This window comes from Gallinula chloropus, assembly GCF_964237585.1.
Source record: "Gallinula chloropus genome assembly, chromosome: 5".
Taxonomy (NCBI): domain Eukaryota; kingdom Metazoa; phylum Chordata; class Aves; order Gruiformes; family Rallidae; genus Gallinula; species Gallinula chloropus.
In genome coordinates, this window is record NC_140090.1 from 19,791,706 (window position 1) to 19,818,447 (window position 26,742).

The 26,742-nt window shown below is 35.9% G+C and overlaps 1 protein-coding gene across 1 annotated transcript; it reads right to left on the reverse strand.

Moving 5' to 3' along the window:
• Nucleotides 1–943: 943 nt before the first annotated feature.
• Nucleotides 944–19,789, reverse strand: SLC38A11 (solute carrier family 38 member 11; the record flags this gene model as incomplete). The annotated part of the gene is made up of 10 exons (XM_084265054.1): nucleotides 944–1,189; nucleotides 4,102–4,233; nucleotides 4,868–4,980; nucleotides 6,445–6,606; nucleotides 7,557–7,627; nucleotides 14,323–14,402; nucleotides 14,923–15,029; nucleotides 16,718–16,783; nucleotides 18,323–18,457; nucleotides 19,729–19,789. The coding sequence occupies 10 exons, from the start codon at nucleotides 19,787–19,789 to the stop codon at nucleotides 944–946; spliced, it is 1,173 nt and encodes a 390-aa protein (XP_084121180.1).
• Nucleotides 19,790–26,742: the final 6,953 nt, after the last annotated feature.

Consider the following 26,742-nt stretch of genomic DNA (forward strand, 5'->3'; position numbering starts at 1 on the left):
TAAAAATACACATGAATCCTTAAAACTAAACTAATTTTGAAGAACATATGTCACCAAAATCTAACAAAACATGACAAAAATCTACAGCCATATATTGAAAAGAATCAAAGGACTAGAATGATAACCAAGTTTAGAAAGTTTTCTTACAGAATTTGCTCAAGTTGCCCAGCCCTGGCACATAGCAATGTTTCAATCCAGTTTCAGAAATAATAAATGTGGTTATATTGTAATGTATTTGTTACATAATTTTTTTCTCTGTCGATCTGAAATTTCTTATAAAGACTGTTTACTTGAATCTTTTAAAATTCACCTGTGTGGATTTAATAATGCAATATATTTTAATTGGAAGACCACAAATTGTAACAGTTATAGTTGAATTGTATCAGTTACAGTTGAGTCAGAATACAACATTACCCTTGATTCAAGAGCCAGTCCAAGAGATGCTCTCAGCACCGAAGGACAGTTATTGCAAAATCAAAGGCATATTAACTGCACAATTTTAATACAGAGATCCAGACATACTTTTGCCAGGACTTCAAAAAACCCTACATAGTATTGTGTGCTAATAAATATATGTTAAAATATTGTAAAATTAATAAAAAGTACATAACCACAACGAAACATGGGAGATGTTTACATTGCTGAACATTTAATGTATAGCTTTTAAACAGCATTGCAGACTAAGTTAAAAAACGCAGCTTTTTTGGATAGCTAAGTTATGCAAGTAATGCCTACTGAAAGCCACCTCGGAGAATTTCTGTTTCAACAGCTAAAACTTAAGTCCTATTTGGAAAAGGATGGCAGTATAAAACCAAGTATGTAAATACAGTTACAGAGTTTAAGATTCTTAGTGCATGTCACAATACAAAAGCTCTTAGTTCCACTCCTTTAAACTGGCACATATGGCTTGCTGCCTCATCTATTCTGGAGACTGATGTGCTACCTACGGTGGAAGTGTACTGTTGTGAAAAGAAACATTACTAGGGAAGCAGTAGAACATTTCTTTTCCATGGCTACATTCCTGGGGATGCAAGATAGTCAAAACAAACCCAACTGTCATCACTAGCACACCAACAGCAAGGATCAGGCAGGATATGAGGTTATCTGAATGGTTCCATCGCTCTTTGGACAGCCTTAGATAACACGCTGTTGGGATGATAAAAACAAGTGGGGTAGCACTCAGAACTCCCTGTGTGTGGGAAACAACAATAGAAAAAACCCTCATAAGCATGTATATTTAGATATGAAGAACAAACCCCTAATTTTTTAAATGGTTGAGATTAGATCAATACACCACCATAGCCATTACTGCTGTGCGGAAAGGTTCTTTTCAAAGTCACAAATAAATTGCAAAATATCTGTAAAACTACTTTTAGTAATTCAGATTTATCTAAAAGCTTTTGCTTTGCTGACACAGAATATTATTTTATGTTGCAAGTAGTATCAAATAGAATTACCAGAAGTTTAGAAGCTTTAGAAGTACAGTAAAAGTCCAAACATAACAGCTCTGCAATACCATAATTGACTTAAAATATTTAAGATCATCCTATGAAGGAGTGTACATATAATACTGCCTTAAAGTAAAAAAATAATAGTAAAGAGTGGAAACATCAAGTAGCAGTTCAAAGAATTCTGAACAATTTCTACATTTATGACCTGCTTTAGGTTCACTTCCCTATGAAAGCAGAGCTCTCAGAGTAGAACACCTTCATTAAAAATTCATCTCTTCTTCAAATTTGGTCTTAGATACAGGCAGATAAAAAGCACCTGCTACTGCAGGTTAATATATGAGTTACATGCCAATAACCCATTTTAATGTGGAAGTTATGAACATTTACTTGTCACATACTTCAACACTATTTTCAACTTAATTACGGTGAGGTAGTAATATAGCATACTGAATATCTTTGCATCATTGTTTGCATAAACTTTTGTGTATTTTTATCGTAGAACCTGTTAACAGTCATCAGTATAGACATCAAAAATAGGTACATGTACAAAGTATCTTATTTGTACAAAACAAGACTCTTAAGTATGTGACGCAACACAAATAAGCATCCCTGCACAGCAAAATCCCTGAACTCTGGACTCCAGTATGACTTAACAGTTTCCCTGGGAAATTACCACAAGGCAAACACAATCACTTTGTGTTTTGCTTTAAAAACAGAAAGGACAAAAGTAAGCAGAGTCAGAGAAACAACAGCAAATCCTATTGTGAGGAAGAGCCAGAAGACAGCTCTTCTGCTGGACAGAAAGGCTGCTGAGAAGACAGATTATCTTTCACATGTAAGAACTCTGCCTATTTGTTTTTCTCTACTGGTGGATATCAAGACTGAGCAATCTTCCTAAGTGCAACAATGACATTCTCTCTTAAAAAGGGAAAAAAAAACCAAACAAACTATAAGATAAGAGCTGCCCACTCAAATGCCTGGCTATCAGCTTGACTACTAAGTAATTGCTTCAGCCTCTCTGGACAAAAATACCATATTGATGGAATGCTTACTTTAGAGTGATTTTTTTTAAACCATTAAATTTCAAATAGGAATCACACATATTTATTCATGCCATAAAGACTCACTGGCAGTTCGGTGGTACAAATTTATTCTTAACATATTATATCATACAATAAATGTAAAGCACATATACATACGTAGACATATACAGACAAGCATAGTTCATTATACCAGAATAGGCATGTGTGTATGTACACACACATTTAAATACTTCTAGTTGTGTGTATATACACACACAGGTGAATTTTCTGTACTTGTAATGCAAAACATAGAAGGAAAAAAGATAGAAATTACCAACAAATGCCAAGAATGAGAAAATTTATTGGAAACATGCAACCTGACCAAAACAGTAAGAATATTTGGGTTTTTTTAGTTTGTTATAATTTGGAAAGGCTTAACTGAGAAGAAACTGTGTAGATAATTATTTTAATTAGAGGGCATTTGAATAGCTTATCTGAATATTCAGACCTGTTTTATAATAGTGCAAGCATGACCTGCTAAATCACTACTGCAAAACTAACTCATTACTGTTCAGTTAGTGGATAAACTGCACTGTGGATCAGAACAGTGTATGTGTACAGAATGTACACACAAGTTTATGTATCACATAGCATAATGAACAACCCAATTTTATTCCATCAGTAAGTATGCAATATATGGCTTGAAGTTGTCAGTGAATGCACTGTCAGAGACAAAAGGAGGCACTTTTAAAGTATTTCTATATAAAAAGCAAAGGTTGACCTTGACAAGTTCTCTCCACCTTCTGGACTATGATATTTCAACATATTTCTTTATTAAAAATAGCTGACATGACATTGAAGGTAAACTGTTAATACAAATAATGTTTCTCATAAATGTAGATTGGATTTTTTTTAAAAAAAACATTTCCTTTGATTAAATGTACACTTTGTGCCAAAAGACTGACTTAATCTACTATGCTAACTAGTAGTGGTCTAGGATTTAGGCTACACAGCAGTTCTAAATGTGTTAAAACTGGTTCAAGTCACTAAGTGTCTCGTGTGGCCTGTCTGGTAAGCACCATCTCTGTTACGAGATGATACTAGGTAGAGGAATGTTTATGAGTTAATAAAGCTGTTTCCTCCTAAAAATCATACACTCAAGTTATGAAATTATTCAGTTTCATTCCCTGTTAAATCCCAAAGGGGAAAATTCGAGTCTCATTACTATTGATTCTTTCTCCCCTCAACCCTTTATTTTTTGGCCCCTTGGCACAAGGCAGTGATTAGGATTTAACCCAGTGTTTAGTAATTTGCCAACTTCATCAGTAGCAGAGATTAGAGAAAGAAGTGTTAAGTTCAGTCCTGTAATACAGTTAGGATGAGTATTTTAGTGATTTCCATTGCAGTTTAAATACATTTGGTAAGTCATAGCCACATACCTCCCGAACTGCACTAACAGCCCTCCCCAACCATACGAACGTTACTTCTGGAACTCCCTTTCTCCTTTTTTTCCCACTAAAATTTCTATGTTGATTTCTGCAAGTTTTTCAGTACAACTGTGGATTTTTCAGAGTTCTGTTTTATAAAGAAGCAATTAATTATATAAAAGAGTATACAAGTTCACTTACATTCAGCTCTAAAACTATTCCAAGGCAGTCATACACTAATGATACACCAGTCGCCACAGCAACGATAACTACTGTCACAAGCACATGGAAAACCGTTGAGAGGTTCCCATGGAAAAACACATTGGCAATCACCTGAAACAGAACCACAATTTTAAACCTTGATTTTGCTTTTCATGTTAACAAACATCTTATTCCAAATCTTCTAACCTTGGGAAACTAAAAGAAAAAAAAGGTGAGAACACACTGACTGAACTTTACCTATCTTATTTAAAGAATGCATCTTCATCCTCTTCCAGAAATAACTCATAATAAGCATTAGCAAAATTGCAGAACACTTGCAAGACTTAGTTATACCTGCAGGATTTACAGTATACTTACCGTCTTCTCATTCGCCCACTACAGAATAAAAACCACAATTATTTATAGAACAGATTAATTTCCTAGATGGAGATACTTTCACAAATGATACTCAATTTTTGCCTATTCTCAACATCATAAAAACAGTGGCATTTAAGCTAAACTTGGAATTTTAAGCAGTCCTGATATTATTCTTAATATAATGTTGGATAATATAATAAGACATAATCCTATTGTCAGAATCTATACAGTACAACTAGTACCTCATACACATTTCAGGAGGATAGGATGTGCTGATATTTATTACAGATCAACTATTGACTTCAGCTACAATATGAATTAATAATGTGAGAATATCATAGATACATTTTAAACAACATTTTAAAGAGAGAATGTAATAAATTCTTACCTCTCTGGTCACAAAACACTCAAGGGGGAAGGTCAGAATTACAGTAACTCCATAACAAAACCTTCCAAATGTAGCAAGGTTGTCATCTCTACAGTAGTTTTCAAATATATCTCCTGAGGTATAGCAAAACATCAATTAGTTGAAGTTCATGTGGTTTGATTATTTACAAATTGAAGTGTACGTTACTGGAGTTACTGTAGTAATTGAGACTTTCTGATCCCCTCTACTGACACATATTAAGAAACATAGTTAGAGACACAAAATACATCCAGGAGGAACTTTCATTTTATTCTACTAGTAGCAGTATTTTCATTTCAAGAAACATTTATCTTTCAAAAAAATACTTGAACACAAACACACTACAGTTAGTCATCTGTTATCTCCCCCTTAGTGCAGACTTAGTACAAGATGGTGGTGTTTGTTTAAATGTGGCAGATTCAGAAAGAGACCTTGAATATAAAAAATATATCTCCTTAAAAAAAATACAATTCCTAGAACAACAATTACATAAGGAAGACTACGGAGTTATGTCTGGAGGACTGTATTTCCCTGAGAGATCTAATCATAGCTGGGAAGCTGCATTAAAGAATCTCTAATATTCTGACTCCAAAAGCCCATTATAAAAACACAAATAATTACCTAGCAAATCTTTTTACACCTAACAAGAAAAGTATTACTAGGGAATTGAAATCTTACTTATGTTTACCAGAAGAGAATCTGGAATAATGATCCCTAAGGCACAAAAAATACTGCAAGACAGTGATCAGATGAACTACCAGGTCTTTCCTACTCAGTTACTATTAGGTCTTATGATTCACTACTTTTCGGAGCACGATGACACTGAAGCATCATTAAGGTGTACTTTAGAGAAAAATGGTCAAAAGATTTTGACAGGAGAGACAGAAGATAGAACCTGCTTACATACAGTCATATGCTGAAGGACAGCTGCAGTCAGAGCTCTCTGTACTTGAAGTCTCTCAGCCAATCTGCACTTAGTCTAGCTACAGTTGCATCTAGGACAGTAAATTATTCTATGTAAACATCACTGGAGGCAGGAAAAAAGGACAGATCAACCAGTAACCCCATCCTACAATTCCTCTGTTCTCAATGACATGCTGCTGCTCATCAGGAAAGGAAAAAGCTTGGAAGCCTTCTACAGTTTGGAACAGTGCTATTAAATAATAGAAAGTCTACTTGCTTATGAAATGTGAATTTTTCCCTGAAGAAGCTAATGCACTAAATACATTTATGCCTCCTTCTTCTGAAAGCACCTTTTTCACTTCCACTGTAGAAAAATCAAGACAAATTTTGTTCTTACTGCTTTCTGCTAGTGGACCATGTTTAGTCCTCCAATGTATTTTCCATTGTAGAAGTATTCAAAGGGGACTTCTACAAGTAAGGCTCACTCGTGAGAATCTGATAGCTACTGGCATTCTATTTTGGCAAGGAATGTCCCAACTATTACTGCCTAAACACAATTTTGGAATTTTTACAATCACTAAAATAATAACATCAGAAGTCAGACAGAAAGGTGAAAATCTAAGCAAGCACCAAAATTGGGGGATTGAGCAGTTTACCTTCTGTATATCCTGTAAAAGTCATATATCCACATGCAGCAAACGCTATACTGATCACAACAGCGAGTGAGACAGAGACATGTGTGACTCGAGACCAGTTCTTTAATGTGGGTTCTTCCAGAGACCCATATATTAAAAAGCTGTTGTGGTTGCAGATGAATGCTGAAACACACGATTCAAAGTAAACGTATGATTTCATGCATATGTGCATAGAAATTAGATTTGCAGAGTGTATATTCCAAGGTGGAAGAGACACGGCACAGCATGAATCCACTCATTATTTAATACAACATTAATCCTGCAATGAGTGGCAAACATAAATGGCTTGAACTTTTACTTATTTGATTTGATGAAGTTTTATATTCATCCCGAGATGATCGTGATTACATTACCCTAAAATGTCATGCCATTTCCCACTCTCCCAACTTCCATTCCCCCTCCATTTCCTCTTACTGCTTTTCTTTTACTTAAGAAGCCAACAGCAGTTTTGAGATTTTATTTTTCAAATCCACAGAACCATTTGCTACTTTCAGACTTCCTATGACATTCATTTTTGGTTTCAGTGAGTGTAAGGAGGCCTCAGGTTATCACAGTGTCAACAAGAAGTAATGTACCAGATCCTCCAGGCAGAAACAGATTTTAGAATGAGGATAATGGAAATTTAATTAAGACTCATCTTAACGGTTTATTTTAAGAAATAGGAAGCAAGAGGTGCTCTCTAGCAAGTGTTTGCATTGCAATCTAAGATTTTTTTCTTTCACAGGTTATCCAAGAACATGCAGAACAATCACAGCCTCCTCAGTTTATCCATTGGACTAACCCTATTGGCGCAGGAGGTGTTTTAAGATGACCTGGACACATGTGCCATACTGCTGTGTCTGGTACAGTGACAACAGCCACTAGGGCCAGATGGAAAATGGATGTGATAATGCCTTAAACCACAACAATTAAGTACACCCATGAATGACTTAGAGTCAACTTTTTTTTTTTTCTAAACCAGCTAAACATGAATATAAACAAGTTAAAAATATGTAATTTCTAGGTCCAAAATATCAAATAATTTCTTAACAACTGATCTGAATATCAAAAATAATAAAAAAAAAATTACTTACCAAATGACATCACCCCAACAGCTTGCACTGCATTTGATTTTGCAAATATCCATGCATTTTCTGATTTGGGTCTAAAAGAGACATTTGTTTTAATAGATCATCCTCTTTTCAACTATCAGTTACTTACAATAATTTAAAATACTATGCTGTAATACAGCATTGTTATTCAGATCTCCAGAACTCTCTGAAGTAGGCCATACTGTTCATCAACAGTAAGTTGAAACCAGAGAGATACTTTTCTCACTTCCCTTGCTTTTATGAAAGTATTTCTGTAACCAGTTTTTACAGACAGAAATGTCAGCCTGTTTCAGTGACCAGCTTTGTAAATAAACTCTTCAAGTCATCATATACCAAGAAAAAGCAACAAGGAAGGTAAGAGCTGTTACTGATTCTGACTGAGGTTATCTCAACCCAAAATCTCTTCTGATTAGAGGCATTTTCTTCCTTTGAATTTGCACACACAATCCATGCAGTGTAGAAACACTTTCTTCTTAGGCCACAAATCAAGTGAAGCAGTTTGAATTTCATTACACCTATTCCAACTACTCATTGTAAAGGGCTTCTGCTAGTTTCTAAAGGAGCAATAATTTAAATAAAGTGTAAAGAGCATATAGAGACAAGGCAAGGAAGTAATATCCCCTACATCTCCTCTAAGATATGCCCACAGTTCTGGACCATATTTTAACTAGAAATCTTTGTTAAAATCCATGAAATTCCTCTCTAAATAAAAAGCCAAAGTGAAGGAAAGGGAAAGAACACAAAACATCCTTTTCCAGAACTATAATTTACTAAAAAATATCAAAACCAATATTTATAAGCCAGTTGAACATTAATTTGCAATATTAAAGCCCAGACAAAGCAACAGGAACAAGAGTTTGCTTTTAAAGAGTTGTCTGCTGGTAACTTTATTCTGTTTTTATTGGGAGAGAAAGCTGTGATCTTCCTACTGCAGTATGACACTCAGGCCAGTTCTGTGAAGGTAACAATGTCAGCTTTGTCCCTCCCTCTGTCTGGTGATAATCAGCAGGTTTTGACAGCAGTAATGGCATATGCTATACTAGGTTTCATTGATTTCAAATGTTTAAACTCCACCCCCACCAGCTTAAAAGAAAACGACAAAAAAAGATGTTACTGTTTCCCCTTTAAGAACTCCTGTTTTACTGTTTCTTGAGAGCTCAAATAGTCAATCCTTCCTTTTCAAAAAACATATTTACACTATGTAATGCACATTCAGTTCAGATTTAGAGCACCATTTTGGCTTCTAAACTGTGGTTGCTAAGCTTCACTTTGAAGTGAACAGAACCTGAGCATCAAAATCAAGTTTGGTTCTTTGTCCTCAGACGCAGTATATTATTCTTGACTATTGTAACATACTGCTTTTAGACTTATGTAGCTGAATATGGATCTCCTAAAACATTCTCAGACTCAGCATGTAAATGTAATAAATGCTATGGATGAAGCAGAAATAATCTCGCATTTGTCTTGTGAAATACAGAGTTCAGTCCTGCTACAGCTGCTGTAGATCCTAATATAAAATCAGCCTCCCTTTACTTGATGCCACTAATTTCAAATCAATAGAGATGCCTGTGGACAATGTATATTTGTAATTTCAAACTCATTATTTTTCAGCAAATCGTTCAGATCTGATTGGAAAAATTAAAAAAGAAAATATAGGAAGCTAACATTACATATGACACTTTTCCATACCATAACCACTAGAGGTCAGCTCTGATATCAAACATGCAGAATGAAAATTTGGTTTATTATCCTTTAACAACAGAAATTGTGAGTGTCCTTATTCTTTCTCAGTTAAGACTCTATAAACCAATATCTAATATTCTATAGACAGAAGTATTTTTTAAATGCACAGAAATAACGAAACCCATTTTCTGGTACACCACATGTAACAGTGTAGCTATAAGCTCCTATAAATATGGACTTACAAATGAAATGTAGAAATCATGTGGACTTCAGTTAAAACATTCTGAATAAAGTGGTCAAATAACCAATTAAAATAATTACAATTACAGGAGCTAGTTTTCCCTTTGCACTGTGTTTGCTCATGCACTAACAATAGGCAATAGACCAAAATATAGCTATGCATTATGGATGAATGACAAATCAGATTAGGAGTATTATTTGGGGTGAAAAATCCAAAAGAACAAAATCCTGCTTATTTATCAGCATAAGAAGATAAATTCCTTCCATTCTAGTTGCAGAATGGAGCAAGAGTTAGAGATCCATGACTTGAACGCTTTCAGCAGGCTGCAAGGTCCTACAGATGACATATGCAACTGACTCTCTCTTACAATAAGCCATATACCACTGACTGCATTTTGAAAAACATTTTCATACCTTGGAAACAGAGGGATCTCACACAAAAGCAATAAGTAAACTAAGAAGTGAAAGCCACACAGTAAGAAACTTAATTTCTGAGCATTTGGACAAAGACTCAACAGCTCTGGAGTTCTGACCATATCCACAAAAAAAAAATCACCCCCAAGTCCAGGCTTCAGGACATATGGACTTATGCAAAGCTCCCGGAAAAGGCTGCAGGTGACACCAAAGTATATATATACAATAAGACTTCAGACTGGGAAAAAGAAAATTATGTCAGGATACTAGTTGTTCGGGAAGAGCCATAAAGTGAATAATCACTTAAAACTACTCAAGAGAAAGACCTAAAGAAATAGCAAGTGACTAGGTAAACATGCATACATATGTGTGTGTGTGTAGGCAGATGGATACACAGGCTGAAAAACTGTCACAATAACATCAATTCTGCTTTTTCAATCCTGCTGCTAGTGTTCAAGCTGGGTTTAATCGTGTGGGGGGTTTTTTGGGGGGGGGGGGTGTGGGGGGAGTGTTTTGATTTGTTTTTTCTGAGAAAGACCTTTGTTCTGACCAGTTCAACCTATATTCTTGTCAGGAATTGTTAGGGGAAGATTTTAACTGCTTGTCACACAAGAGCAGCAGTAGCTGTAAAAAAAAATCCATGAATGGCAAAACCAGCTTCCTTACTGCTCCTCACGGTGTATAAAAATGGAACCTTCAAGGAGAAGTAGTTACATGAAACACAATGAAAATTAACAGAAGGAAAACATTTGTGATACTAATTGTGTTTGTTGAGAGCTGTACTGTCTTCGCATATATGATAGAAGTTGTAACACAAAATAAAATCTGAGAGGTAGTAGATCTTGATTATTTTTGTTCCAAGAATACAAGACATTCCAAGGGAAATCCCAGGCGGTAAAACCTCTCAGCTGAAAGTAAGACAACAGCAAGACAGACTGACAGAACTATTATTTTCAAGAGAGGAAACAGTCATATGTTTGACAGGGAGATTAATTCAGGTTTAATTCATCAAGTTAGACATTTAGGAAACTAACAGTAAAATTTCAATTCTATTCTGAGGTAGTATACCTTTTATTTTTTGTGTAAACTTTGAAAAGTTTAAAGACACTGAAAAATTTATAGATGCTTCTATAACTTTAATCAATATAATGGAAAGAAAATGGCTCACATCAGCCTTGAAATTTGTATTAATCAAAGTCATCTTGTTTGTTTAAAGAACACAGATATGGTAAAGCTCTATGTCATCCCCACTTAGTTACAGCTGTTTTAATTCCTCAATGAGCTACTTAGCAGTTCTGTAAATATATGATAGGTTAAGCTTTATTTTTTTGATTTCATCACACATTAAAGTTTATCTTTGTTTACTATTGGAATATTTATAAGAAGGAAAGAGTCAACTTTCTACTTTCAAATTATTTTCCTAAACACTTGGGTGTTTCATCCTTGTGATCAGCTGCCAGTTGAGTAATTCTCACATCCTATTTATGTGTGGCAGATGCTCTTGAAGTTTTTCCTAGAGATTTATGTATAATACAGATACCATGATATTCTTTCCAAAAGAACAAATTAAAATGATCCGTCTTTATAAACTACATAAAATACTGCTTTTTATATAGCTTATAATGTTAGTTTCAGTTTTGAAGCATGAAGTTATTTTATGCAGTATTAACATACTGCACATTTACAGTTTCTAACCCATTGGTTTTGATCACAGTAGAAAACCACCCAGCAAGTGGAAAGAAGTAAAAAATGGACCATCAAAATGTATTTTTATTCAACATCTTAAACTACTGAGTTCTGGGTCCAGAACACTGAATTTTATCTGAAGGTTCATTATGTTCTTCAGGCATCATTAATCATTTGGTTGATACTAATCAAAATAAAATGGAGGGAGGGGAAGAGAAGAGTACCTCAGTTCCATATTTGTCATAGGAGAAAACAAAATAAACCAGAAAAGGTATTTATGATGAGTGAAAACTGATTACTACTCAGGGAGTAATTATCAAAGAGGGAAGATATCTGAATGGGATTCCAGTGGAACCTGACCTGAATCCAGCACTTCTGAAAGTATTCAGCAGTAACGTGAATGACAACAAAAAGCATGAAATGGTGCAGTTAATACAAGTGTGCTAGAGAATGGGTGGCGGGAGGAGGGAAGAAAAACCATACATATGTCAGTAAACAGAGAAATCGTCTGATAAAGCAGTACTCAATTCTGTAAGAATAAAATTCTACAGTTATGCAGGGGGAAAAAACAGTATCATGAGAATAGGGCAGGGGATATGAAGCAAAAAACCCCAAACTTCACAAGAACTGAGTAAAAGAAAAATTGCCAGCTCAGAGTTCTTCAGAGAAGGACTTGGTGCTTGTTAGACAGGTACATCCACAATGTCAAGCTATTTTCCAGAGGCAAACATCAACGTAGGTTACATAGACAGGAGCATAGAAATCCCCAAAAGATACAGTTGAAAGAGACCTCTCAACATTCTGCATGTAAGATACATCAATCTTTCTTCTCTGCTTTTCAATGGGAATATCACTAACACTTGGGGCACCACTACATCACTTGAATTTAGCGAACTGAAGACAGCCATGGAGAATGATCAGTAGCACAGGAAATGAGGAACACTAAAGGATCTGTGTTTATTTAGTCTATAGAAGGCATTACTAAAGGGGGAACAAGAATCAACATGAAATACAGTAATAGAGACATGCTATACATTTAGGAAGAATTCATAAGGAAAGTCTAGTTAAGAACTGGAATGGGAAAACATGGAATTGCCAAGAAGAAAGTAGACAATCACCTGTCATCACAAACAAGGATACAATTAGTTGTGCCATGTAACAATGGTAGGGATTAAATATTCTTTATCTAGGATTGTAGAGATTCTTTTCTATATGATTGACCTGAGGGCTTTGTTTCAAAATAATGATTTTTAAAAAATATCTTGAAAACATGAACTTCTGCTTTATTTTAATTAGACTCATAGCAATTAGCGTTCTTTATTCTCCTCGGAAGGAAAAAAAAAAAAGAGATGACACACTTAATATTAACAAAGTAATAGAAGTGGGATTTAATAATTAAAGCGTATGTATATTTCTAACTGTAAAATACAAATAGTAAAAGTAGTATAAACAGACATGGCTAAAATGTTTGTGAGGCCAAAAATTCTGATTAACTTGCTACATATATCTGAAAACAAGTGTAAAGTCTCCAAAGAATTAAAAAGTAAAACTTGAAGAATCACTCAAAAGCCAACATTACTTATTGTAAGAAAAAATAAAACCATGCATTCCATATTTTTCAGTGCATCTAAACTGTTGAAAAGAAGTGTTACCATAGTAACCAGGTCACCAGTAACCATTATATATAGCTTCTTCCTTTTTTGATGGGATTTTGTGCTTACCCTTGCAAATACCCCTTAAACACACAGTATAAAAACCATCCTGTTTCAGAATAGGGGGGAGGGATGTCCCACATTGTTCTGAGTACATCATTTTATGATGATAGACAACATCATCTGGTATAACTTTAGAAACTGCTATTCTAGCCATCTTGCTACCATCAACCATGAACACCCTGCAGTTAACCCACGTATATCAGCAGTAAGATAAATGAACAATTATGCTTAACGCTGCTGAAAAAAATCATGGTGGAAGAACCCACTTCTTACAGAAATATTAGAAATTCTATATAAAACAATTCCAATAATAGTTTGTTGTCTTTATTAATAAATCTTCACACGTAAAGGATAAGGAAAAAAGCAGACCTTCCAGGCCATAAAGGAGACAGTAGAGTCATAACACCTTCTTGTAATACAAATATATTGTCATGACAAATGATTATGTATATTAAATTTTCTAGAACACTCTAAAGTCCAATGTTAAATACCATTTTCAGAGTATAAGTGCTTGCATGCTTATATTGCTATTTTCTGAAATGACAGAATAAAGGTTTTATTAGTGTTCACTTTTTTCCATTATTTCCAATTAATTTTTATTATGAAATCATTATAACAGAAAAAAAAGTATTCCTACAGTAGCAGCTATTTTAGGATAGGCCATCTGATAATAATGGACAAAATGATGGATTTCTCAAATGACAACCAACCTCCATGCCTATTCACGAGGCATCTGCTATTAGTCATATCAACTAAAAATTCCAATTAATCAGTAAGGGCTTTTTATGAGACTTTTCTAAATTTGCTTAAGTGCAATATAAGAAGAAAAAAAGAATATGCTAAAGCATAGCAGTTCAATTTGTATTACTGTTAATAGAGATTTTTTTTTTTCAATTCTCCATCTCTCCCAAGAGAGCCAGGTTCCAAAACTATGAATATATATGCAATAGTGAAATAACAGGTTACATATGACCAAAAATTCTGTTTGTGGCACATATAAGAATACTCACACTTGTGGACTGAATGTTATTGTTCTCACCATAACAATGATCAGGATAACAACGGTTAAAATCAGAGAAATAAGAGATACCTGTAAAGGTAAAAACAGGAATTCAGTCAGTAACCTGCAGAAAGGTTGTCCTCCTAGCAGCATAATACTTTTTTTTTTTTAAAGAATAATTAACTGCCAAGTAACACTCTAAATATCACAGATAGCATTTTTTTAATTACACAACTTGTCCTATATAATAATCTTTTGTTGTTATTTTGGAATATCTAGGCAATTGCAACCGTTGATCTAATTTAAGTGGTATTTTCATTTAAACATTTTTAATCAGCAGTGCTCAGCATTTCAAGATCAAGTGTGTATCCCTCAGTGCTGTACATGAATTTCATTCTGGTAGCAGTAGATGGAAAAATTCCAGCAACTCACATGGAGACCAAAGTTTTGCATAAACTCTTTCAAGTTTTCTGATATTTCTTGGGATACAAGACAGTCTGAACTTCTAGCCAGATGTAATTGAGTTCAAATACATTAAGTTATGACTGGCGCTTATTTTCTAATGGCATACAGAAAAGTAAACCAAAAATCAATTGCTATTATGATTTACCTTTCCCAGTTTTGCTATATCTCGATATAGAGATATAGGCAAGGTAAAGATGATGGTGGTAAGAAGAATTATGAAGTGACGGTCAGTAAGCATGTTACCTGGTCCAACTAAAGCAAAAAAGAAAATAAATTTATTTCTCTAAGAGACTGAAATGAGGAACTAATCTGTTCATTTACAAGGCTAGTAGTTAACAAGTTCTGATGCCATCAAGGCTTTCATCTCCTTTATTCAAGCTAAGTAACACTGAAATAAAGACTAGACATTAAGCAGCCTTGGGGAGGCCATACACAGCTCATGCATAATCATAACAATTCTGCAAATTCAAACCACATGCATATAGGATATGTTATACAAAACTTTAGGAGTTTGGTATTTCCACATATAGATTAGTATTAAGTTTTTATCATGCCTGGGTCAATGTTGACAGACTGCAAGTAAAACACTCTGCTTCTTTCTGCCGTTTACTATTCAGGATTTTTTGACACTGTTGACATCAATTACTGTGCTGTTGATGACAAAGTCTTAAAGAATGATCCTCAAATAAGCTAATTTTGAGGTTTCTTTTGAGCACCCCCTTTCTTGCTTTCATTTGGCTTCCACTTGTATAATACAGATTACCACATGAAGGCAACAATTAGATTATAGTATTCCCTGCAACCAGAGGGATTTATTTGTACAGCTGGCATTTATTTTCAAGCCAATGACAATTTAAAATAAAACTTCTCAGTTTCAGTCAGGTTACCGTGGGTTGATTGAAAGCTTTCTGAAGAATTATGTCTGGGAAATAACTGGGAATTGGCATAGAAAGTCTGCCTTCAGTTCCTTCTATTCTTTGGAGATTATAATGCTTTCCCGCCTCTTTCCAGGCAGGCATTCTACCGGTCAGGTGAAAAGATGTTGCATGCTTGGGGATTTCTCCTACTACAAAAGTTGTACTGTATATAAATGTTTAGATATTCACTGTCATTATCAACCTGATCAGGTATTCACAGAACAACTAAGCATAACAGTTAAAACTGCATCCACACCTTGCAGGCTTCAACTGCTGAAAATTAATAGTCCTCCTGTGGAAATCAAGCAGTTCGTACAAACACTGATTTCCACTTCATTGCAGACATGTTCTTTTTAGTTTAATTTGCCAGTGACAAATGCTTTAACCTAGCTGGCTTTCTGCTAAAGTAGATGGCAAACATGCATATAAATGCACTGATTCTGCTGTAAAAAAGGCATGAGTTTCAAAGCTCAAAGTGTGACATCTGGTTTTGCAGCGAATATCTAAGAGATCTAAAAGTCACACATGCGGTTCATGACCAGCTGTTACAGGGATGCTTAAGTAAGCATTAAATCCTTTACGCTACTAGTAAGTCATCCAGAATTATTTGCTAAAGTGCAGTTTCAGTATTCAAATATTATAGTGATTATCAAAAAATGATGCAAAAATATGATGACCTTGTAAACATACCACTGTGGAGGACTCCTTCAATTTGCTTTGCATTTCATGGAAGCATGTAGTCACTTCACTGACAGAGTCCAATGATAACCAAGGACTAGGATTCATAGTATTTATTTGAGAAAGATTTACTACAAAAACAATCAAAACAAACAACAAAAAAAAACCCACCACAAAAACAACTCGTACAAATATGCTTAAAGTTTTTAACTTTAAATATATTTAGGATTAATTTAGAAGCAAAGTCACAGGTAGGAGGACTTCAGACTGACACAGGATGCTAATCCTGAAATACTTATGCTATATTGCATTTTCCATGTTCTGTATTTTTCAAATGCATCTTACCTCCAGGAATTCTCTGAAAAACTTTAGTTAAAGTGTCTCCTGTTATTATGTTGTAACTGATCATAGCTTAAAGAAAATAAAGTATTTTGTTACTACAAGTTAAATATGAATTATTTGTTAAACATTTAATACACATATTTTAGACCACAGGATTATATGCCACTATCCCTCTTGTATGAATTATATTGTAAAACAAAATTAAAGAATTCTTTAGTTGTACCTTTTATTTTTTTCTTTTAACAGATATAACCAAGGCAAGAGTGCAGTGTGATAAGCAAGGCTGTTGCACTGCCTTGGCATAAAATCTTACTTCAGAAGAGGAAAAAAGACTTTAAAAATGGTTTCTAACAGCATTCTTTGTCAAGTTGCTTTTCAAAATCTTTGCCTCATTTAGTGAAGTTCCTATGTTAGTTTAATAACCAGTCCTTCAACCAAATGCACAGAACTTCCTACCCCATGTAAAAAGTTAGGAAAAACTTTAAATCAGAAGAAAGGAGGAAATAGATGAAGACATCATATGTGGAATTCTATTCCTTCTTATTAATAAGAACTGTGCCTCTAACATTCATATTTCATTCTGAGCGTATTCTACACTAGAAGTATGTATGTGCGTGTATATATACATACACACAAAATATCTATATACTCATGTGGTCTGCACCATTTAGACAGCAAATATATATTGACATTGATCTCTAATACATACAATTTAGGTCATTAACACTATTTACAAAAATAAATTCAAGCACATACATATGCATAACTAATTCCATGGTAAGGACTGAGATCTTTACAATTCTTTTCTATATTGAAATTATGTAGCATTTATATACTTTATTTATATTGAAAGTAGTATTTATATTCTTTTTTAAGTCAATGTGTATAACACTGTTGCCTGTAGTAACAGTAACTTGACTCCCTTAAAAACCTCAACTACCTGTAATTATTTAAGACTTATTATTCTGATCTGGGACTGTGTGGTCACTGAATCAGATTTTTGTTGTCTCAAGTCACCACCTCCTGCAGCCCCATGTATGAAAATATCAAACTGATTTAAGATTGGACAGATTCAGAATGCCACTTTATTTTAAACTTCTGGTCTAATTAATATCTTCCCAGATTACCTATTTGGTATTTCAGTGTTTCTTCTTCAAATAAGCCTTAAGACTGCCCTATTTCCTAGTAGCTCATTGGGTATGAGGCTGAATTAACATTTTTTTAGAGCAATGAGAGAACATAATAATCATGCAAGATCTGAGCAGTGGCTTCTCAAATGACAGTAACCTCCTAACATCATATTTTCCTTCGGTTTATGCACTGGTAGTTTCTTTGCTGTTTCTCATAAGTACTTTTGTCACTAATTTTTAAGCATGAGATCATTAATTTCTCTGCAATTACATTTCAGTTAATTTCTATTATTTCTGTCCTCCAATTCATTGAATTCTTCCTCAGCCATTCTTCAGAACACACCGAGTAATTTTTAATTAAAGAGGTACAGACAGTATATTCTTTACAGTGTTTTGAATATTTAACCAGTGAAAGAAAAAGGTAATGTGAAAGAGTTTTATATATAAACTTAAACATTTACATTTTATGCAACCTTACCAATAAATGGGTATAAAAACTGAAGAGTTGAAAGAATTAGATAACCTACAAGACCATATGTTTTTCTGACCAGCTCTTGATAGCTGTTGGTACTGGACAGGTTTCCTCCTTTGATGAGTAATATAATGGAATAATCTGTTAAAATATAAAACTCCTGTTAAAAACAGTATGAAACAATTTGTGTTTGGTTAATTTTCACTCATCAAAAAAAAAGTCTGTAGAAAGGAAAACAGTGGCACTGGGAAGAGCAGGGATCAGAAATCTCACAAAGGATCTCAATCCACCAAACCCAGGAGTTACAGGCTCGAATTGGAAGGAAATTCCAGCTTTCTGGTTTAGGACACAGCAGAACAGGCTTATTTTTATTGTTTTCCAGTGTGGTCAAGGGGAATGAGAACTGTCAGAAGCACCGAAAATAAGTGCAAATTCAATTAATAACGGAGAAGGTTCCTGAATATATCCTGATTATACATTGAAAGGGGGTAAAATGCAAGAACTGCCTAGCTACTTGTCCAAGTTAGTGAAAGACAAACATGGTTAGTATTTTTTATCTTCTACATAGTTTACTATAAAATATTATAAGCATTTTTACAGGATACTTTTAAAACAGAACACATGCAAAATTTTTACTTGAAAAAACATGAAGTAATGTGCCTTGAGACAGCTGATGAAATTACTCCCAGATTGTCAACATTTTATGAAGAACAGTTCAAAATATTGCTGTTACATCAAGCTATGCTTTAGTATTCATTTGAGCACCGTGAGATTTCCTAGTCCAGATTTGTTACAGCACAGATTTTATTACCTTAGTGCAAATGTTTTGACAGTAGGTAGAACTTTTCTACTCTTTATCTGGCTTTCACTTAGCGTGCAATCTATGGGGGTAACAGGAACAGTTCCTTTTTCTGAATAGTGCCAGTGTTTATTATCTTATATTTATTTGCTATGTAATTTCAAAACTTGTTCCTTTTTTGAAGTGAAATCCATTTTTTTGATGAATGGCAAATAAAATATTCAAAATCATAGTACAACCAAGGTTTTCATTCTATGGTATATTTAAAAAAGCGATATACAACGCACCCAAGGACCAGTCTCTTAATTAGGCTGAAAACAGTGGACTAAAGCAGGTAATTATGAGGCACAAACAAGAACTATTCTTCCAAATGTCACCTTGACCTTGTCTAAGAAACTAAGCTTTACAAAAATTAAATGCACACAAGCCCCAGCTTTATATGTTGTACACCATATTTCTCTACTTTTACTAATCTATTCAAGGGATTAGCAAGGTAAGGAAAAAAATTAATCATTTTTATTGTCATACATATACCTATTTAAGGTATCGTTAAACTCAAGATCAGATTGCAAGACTGATTTTCACTTCACAAACGAAACTGCTTTTAGAGTACCTGTGATATAGGCAACCCCAAATAAAAGCAGTACTCCTAGTGGAAAACCAGCTTCCTTCATTGAATATGGCAATCCTGTAAATAAGAAAAGGAGATATTAGAGAAGATCCTTTTCCAGACAGTTGTTTGCCACAACAAAGAAATGCTCAGGTTAAAAAAAAAATAAAATTCCCAAATTGGAGCAACATACTTAATAACCTCAGAAGGACCCCTTTTAGTGGGCAGTGTTGCCTAGGTGTGAAGTTCTGTCAGCACCTACCCAACCATTTCTCTCTAATCGTTATGCAAAGAGGCTGTAGGTTATTTATTACTGTGAGACATGATCTCAGCTGACACCTTTGCATTTTTGCATAGTAGGAGGAAAAAAAAGAGAGAGAAAAAAAATATTTGGCAACAGCAGCAGAAATTAATACGGCAGTGTTATTCTCCCAACTGGATAGTCATGCATATATGAAGGTGACTGAACGCAGGATAGTGAAGTTCGGTTTACTTACCTATAATACCTGATCCTATGATAGAGTTGATAATGTTAAATCCAGCTGATGCCAAATCACTGTTTCCTCCTTTGTTCCTGGGCTTACTAACAAGGGCTGTTTGGTCATCTGTTTCTGCCTATTTCAGGAAGACAATGATAATAATATCCATAAGAAAAATAGGTGAGAACAAGGATTTCACATATAGGCTATTCAAGATTTAAAAAAATGTCACAGACGCAGTAGAGGTATTTTCATAACTAAATCCAATTTTATTCAGTGAAAAATCAAAGGGATGGCAGTCTTCTAATTCCTGTTTAAGTCTGACCCATAATCTTCTGTAATTAATTCTTCTCTACAAAAGAGAAAAAAAAAAGGAAGGACAGAAATTCGTATCAACTCAGAGGGAAACTGTTAAACAAAGGGCTCTTTAGTCATGTTCCAAAGACAGAAATGTGAATCAAGTATTTTTGAAAATATAGACCCCTGAATCAGGGGAATAAATCAGTTTCAAGACTTACTAGTAAAGTATGACAACATCTGAAGATGCCCTAATTCAAGTTTTGATCCAGCATTTAAAATACTTAATTCATATTAACAGCTAACAGCATTATACAATTGGCTAGTCCTAGAAAGTTTCTGTGTGTCTGATACAAACCAAATTTGTAGCCAGTACCTTGAAAAATTAAAACCCTCAAGTGCTCCAAGAAAGCATGTTTTCGTAAGCAAGCAGCGGTCCTCTCCTCAGATCACCACTCTGCTGTCAAGAGGATCATTCGTTAGAATGATCAGTATTTTACATGAAGTCACGTAATTCAAGAGAACCAGGCATTTAATGAAGAAAATGCCCACCTGTGCTTTACAAAAGCAAAACTTTGCACACTTACTATGAAAATAAAATTACTATCACATGGTTACAGGGGTCTATTTAACATATATAGCAGGTAGTACAAAGTCAGGTACTTGCCACTAATACTGCTGTAAAAAAGTCAAGTGATCAATAAACCTAAGCCATATATAGATAGTGGTATAAGCTGACAAACACAAAAATTACTCTAAGAGGACTGGAGTAGAACTTTTAAGTGGAACCTTTAATCCTTAAGCAGTATGATCATAAGAACAATACTGGCTCAGATCAAAGGCCAGTAATAGCCTGATATCCCATGTGTGACAGTAGCCATAGAAAGCACCTAGGGAAGAACATAAGAACATGAAAAACAGATAGCTAGAAAATAGCTTTCATGTCTCAGTACCCATCGGTTTCTACACACCAGACTTCCTAAAGCAAGCAAGTTCCATGGTACACCATACCCCTTAATAGACTGCTCATCGAATCTGCCCCTTTTTTGAAACCATATTTATTTTTCAGTACCTACAATACCATCTGACAATGAATGACACATCTAAATTGCATATTGTACAAAAAGACTGAATCATATTTAGTCTAGAATCTACCACTAAATATTCTCACTTAGCATCCCAAAAAGTTCTGCATTACCACAGACAGAACACCTAACAATCCCTATCTACCTGCTACTACAACCAGTTTTATAGCTACCATTCTCCGTCAGCTGGTTCTTATCCAGACTTGCAGGTGCTAGATTTTATTTCACCATTGATTTGAGCAGCAGAAGCATCACTGTCATTCTTTTCTGAAATTCTAATGCTGTCTGCTACTTACAGCACTGTACACACTGAATTGCACTGAACTAGAAAAGTCCAGTTCTCTCTTTTCAGTTGTTACAAGAAACTGAACACAATGTGTGTTGTACAGCTCGAAGACTCTGTCATGAACCTTGGTCCCCACTTGGAAGAGACACATTTGAATTGGCAAAAAGGACAAGAAAGGGCAATAGAAATTGTGAATATAGGTGAAATGGTTCCTATGTGAAGACCACCACTCTTTAAGATGCACTTGGACTGCAGGTGAGGAGGGAATGCCTGTTGGGAGGCATGCTACTGAGATATACATTGTGGAAAGGCTGCAGAAGAGATAAATGGGATGTGTTTTTTCCCAGGACCCAGCTCCAGGTCACAGGACAGCCAGCACCACTCAATGTCCTATTGACAGCAGCAGGCCTACCATTCCGGTCCTTAGGCAAGACTGAACTTTTGTTGTGCCAAGCAGCCACGTTTCCCCTACCTAGCAAGAACACAGCTCCTTAGATCACGTTTGACTTCCCAGTGTGGTACCTGGAAAGTCTCTCTGTCTTAACAGGAGTTCAAGACAGGCTGAAGAGACGTGGAAAGCCACAGCTGCTGTCAGCTGGCAGGAGCCTGGCTGAAGCACCGACCCGCCCGGGATGCTTCACACAGCTGGTCACTATTAAGTCCATCAAACCTGTACAGTGCCCCTCAATAACTCACACCTTTCATCCCCTCTCAATGTCCTGCGATGAAGGGCTGAAGGAAGTAAAGGGGAGTGCCGGTGGGCTTGCTGAGTTGAGAGCTTCCCACCTCACCTCCCCTGCTGCTGCTAATCTCAGCCCCGGTACCTGGTGAGCCGCGACCGCCGGTGTTTCTGGGCCGCTGCGCTCCATCGCCGACTGCTGCGGAGTAGTTGAGCTGCTGCGAGCTGCCTTCGCTGCCCGGGCCCTGGGGAGGGAGAGGAGAGGCGCGGCAGGCGGAGAGCGGCGGCGGGCAGGCAGCGGCAGGCGCTCCTCTCAGACCGCTCGGGAGCGTCCCGCGGCACTTCCACGGATTTTTGGAAAGGCTGGAGCTTGTAGGCCTGGCTAGCCCTCTCCCTGCCAGGCACCGCGGCTGCACAGGGAGACCTGTTGAGTCGGGCTGGGGAGCGCCCGGGAGCGGGCGGGCGCTGCCTTAGACTGTGAAGCGGCAGCTTGGGGCGCTCTGGCGCGGGGGGGGGCGGCCCCTCCTCCCGTCTGTCCTGCCTCGGAACCTCTCCAGAAAGTAAGAGCTTCTTCCCTGTGTGTGTCAGACCCCAAATCTACAAAGCGCTTGTTTAGGCGTAATGTGTGAGGATTCGGCCTGTGTAGTGAAAAGCAGTTCCAGTTGCTTATTCGTTGCTGCTTTCCAGTCTCGGTATTACTGACTTGCCACTGCCCTGAGGGATTCCCAGAGTGGGAAGTCAGGAAAACGGGAGTAAGTCAGATAAAGAATATACTGGGGTTACAGTGAAAGTATAGGAAATGGCAGAGCTAACTAAAAGACAGAACTGAAAACTTAGAACCTGTAGATACCTCAGCTCTTTTGAGCTAGGAGAAGGCAGTTGTCCAGCAGAAAAATGTTTTGTATACATAGAATGAGCCACACAAAGAAATGCCTATCTAAAACAAAAGCATGTAGGAAGAAGTAAGAAATAATAAAGATTAGAGATGGTCATTAACTTTATGAAGCATTACTGGACATAAAATACAGGGCCCGCCAGAGTAGAATGATAACCTGGGGAATTTGGTCCAGTTACTGGAAGGTCCTGACAATAGAATGTAAACCCAAAATTTTCAACAAGGTTAAATCATTATGGGGGGGAAAAATCCTCAAGGGATGACAAAGAGCAGAAGAAAATAGAGCATGCTAATTTCCCTTCTACAGTCTTAAGGACTCTTATTTGGTATTTTGCTAGGGTAAACTGCAGTGGGTAAAGGAGTGCATATGCCATGCATCAGTTATTTTGTCCTTAAAGATCTATGGTGCATATGATTTAATATGGAGAACAAAGTGTACATAAAAAGCATATATGACATTTTTGTTCAATAGCTTAAGCACATTAGTTGCAGTTCCTTCAAAAAAATCTCTAATCAACTCCATGACAAGCTACAAGCTGACATGTAGTCTTGTGTGACCAGTCAGATGACGTGACTCAGCAGAGAAAACTTGAGACCTAGGGTGCAGAGAAAGTTCCTGTGATTTAGTACCAACACTTTTTTTTTTTTTTTCTTGGACTGCACAAAGAACTCTGTGTAAAAACAGTGAATTAAGCTGTTTTAAAGCAGAGTGTAATGAAGCGTATACTAGGTTTTCACACTAGTATTCTGCCAGACTCTGTATGTTTAAGGACTGTAGCAACTTCCTCAAAATTTTTTTTACCCTGAGTTCTGTGATTTTGTTTTAATTCTGATTTGGAATATGTATTTGCTACCTCAGAAAATAATTCCTGGTTTGTGCTAATACTTTCTTCTGTATGCCCATGTTATTATTGAGATATGTTCTACAGTCATTTAAATTAAGTCAAGCTCACACTATGCAGCTCTTAATATGTGAGGGGGCCAGTGCCTGAATATGGCACCCACTTATTTAAGAGTCGGAGAATTATATTTGTATCAGTCACACTGGCATGACTCCAAGCAGTGTTTGTAAACTTAAAAGCTTTAATTTGGTATACTAGGAGTGAATTAGGGAAAGGAATTGGCACTTCCCAAAAGACTGTATATAGTCTTTTTTTTCCCCTTTACTGTGAAAGTAGTCTTTGATCACTTGGATTGCTCTGTGTTCCTTGCTGTGCTTTGGGATGCGGTTATTGTATGAAAAGCTTAATACTGATTTTAATCTTAGCTATGAGACTAAGTAGTACGTTGTGAATAAAATTACAGGGTGGACTCAAAGTCCATCATGCAGTGTTTGCATTATGTTCCTTGGGAGTTTGCTCCAGGACAGTTTGTACAATTGTTTACACCTGTGGTTGTCTGGAGGGTCAAGCTCTGAAGGATGCCAACACACAGTTAAATCACAGGGGTAAGGGAAGTACTTAAAAAAAACCCAAACCCTTCCAAAAAGGACACAAAGAAAGTTCTGTCCAAAAAAGGAAATAGAAAGGATCATAAATCTTTGTGGAAAGTTGAAAGATGTTAAGGCAGCCTAAAATAAGTTAGAGCAATCCGCAAAAATGAATCAATACTAGTAACTTCAGTATTTATGAGCAGAAATCCTGCAAGAGGTTCCTGAGGATCTGCAGAGAATCAAGATTGATTTGGAATAGCAACCATAATGAAACTAAAACAGAGAAACTAAGGAGGTTGTTTTTCTCTCTGGAGAGTAGCTTGGGAAGAATTCCATAACAGAACTCTTCCTATGTGGAGCATGAGACAGCAAATATGCCTTAAAATGAATTATCAATCAAGTGAATGGAAAAGGTAAGCAATACTGTCTTAGGATGATGAGATGTATTAATTTTTGGGATCCTAAATTAATTGATAAATGGGGAAAGGGGGATGCGAAGTTTTTGCATAACATCATTGGTACTGAAAAATGGTGAATGTGACATAAATATGACTGCCTAAAAGGATTCCAGGAACAGTCCAGGAAACCACATACCAACATGCCTGGTATCTCCACAGGGCAAGGTAGTAGAAACTGTAATATGATGGGATGGCACTGAGCCATGCTGGAAAAGCTTTGTGGAGAAGCCACCTTGTTACAACTTTTGCTTTCCTAGTGTTACTGCTTGAGAATTACATTTCTAAATGCCAGTAAAAAAGCTGTCCTCTTTCACAAGCATTAAATATATTAAAGGAAAAAAGACATTAAAAAAAACAGAGAAAAATCAATACTATAAGCTCTTTGTGTACTCTGAGGATGTGGTCTAGATCATCTGAAAACATATGTGATAAAAGATATAAGAAAGTTTAGACATAAAACAGGCCTGGAAAAAGAAAAGCCCTGTGATCAAATTGACAAATGTAAAACATTTCATTTCTTTTTATCTCTTTCTTTAAATGAACAAATAAAACAGGGGAAAAAAGTAGCATTTTTTTTTGTAGGGGATGATTGTTACAATCACATGACACTTTAATGTCAGACTTGTTAGTCCTTCCTGAAAAGATCAGTAACCTTTCACTTTTTAATAGTGTCTTTGTCATGGGAAGGCAAATATAGTAAAAAAAGAACTATTGTTTTCAACAGTAAATTAATTTAGCTAAAAGATACCAAATAGTTATGGACTACTAGATTTTGCTAAGAAATTAACCTTTGTGATGTGTCTGAGAGATGGAATTAACACTGCCCCGCTTAATCAGATACCTCTGGTAAGTATGGTCAGGACTACACAGGGAATGCAACCTCCTAATGTTACAGCTGTAAGCAGTCTGCTTCTGTTGCTTAGTTGATAAGCATAACAAATACCAAACACCTGATCTACACAAGGAGTGTACAGAAAGTATTGACAAGAATTATTTGAGAAAAATCTTTGTTTATGCCTCAAAAGTTCTTACCTGGCTTCATAAGAACTTGTAGTCTTTGGGAAGTTAGTGGACAAATGCTAAACAACTGATCTGGAATTTACTAGAACAGTTGTGGATTTTTTTTCTCTCTTCTGTGAGTTGTAGCAATCATGATCGATCTGTTTGGGAGACACATAGTCTTTAAACATACAGGTCATAAATCTTGTGTAGGCAGTGTTGGTAACCTTTTGTTGATGGTCCTCGTATGGATACTGGGTCTTCAGCCTTGTGAAAATTAAAATTTTCTGCTTCATTTATAACATACTCTATACAGTTGTGGTCAAAGCAAGCATCTGGAGTGGGGAAAGAAGTCTGGAACTGCACCTGGATCTGCCTTACTAATTGGTTTTGACAAATACACTATT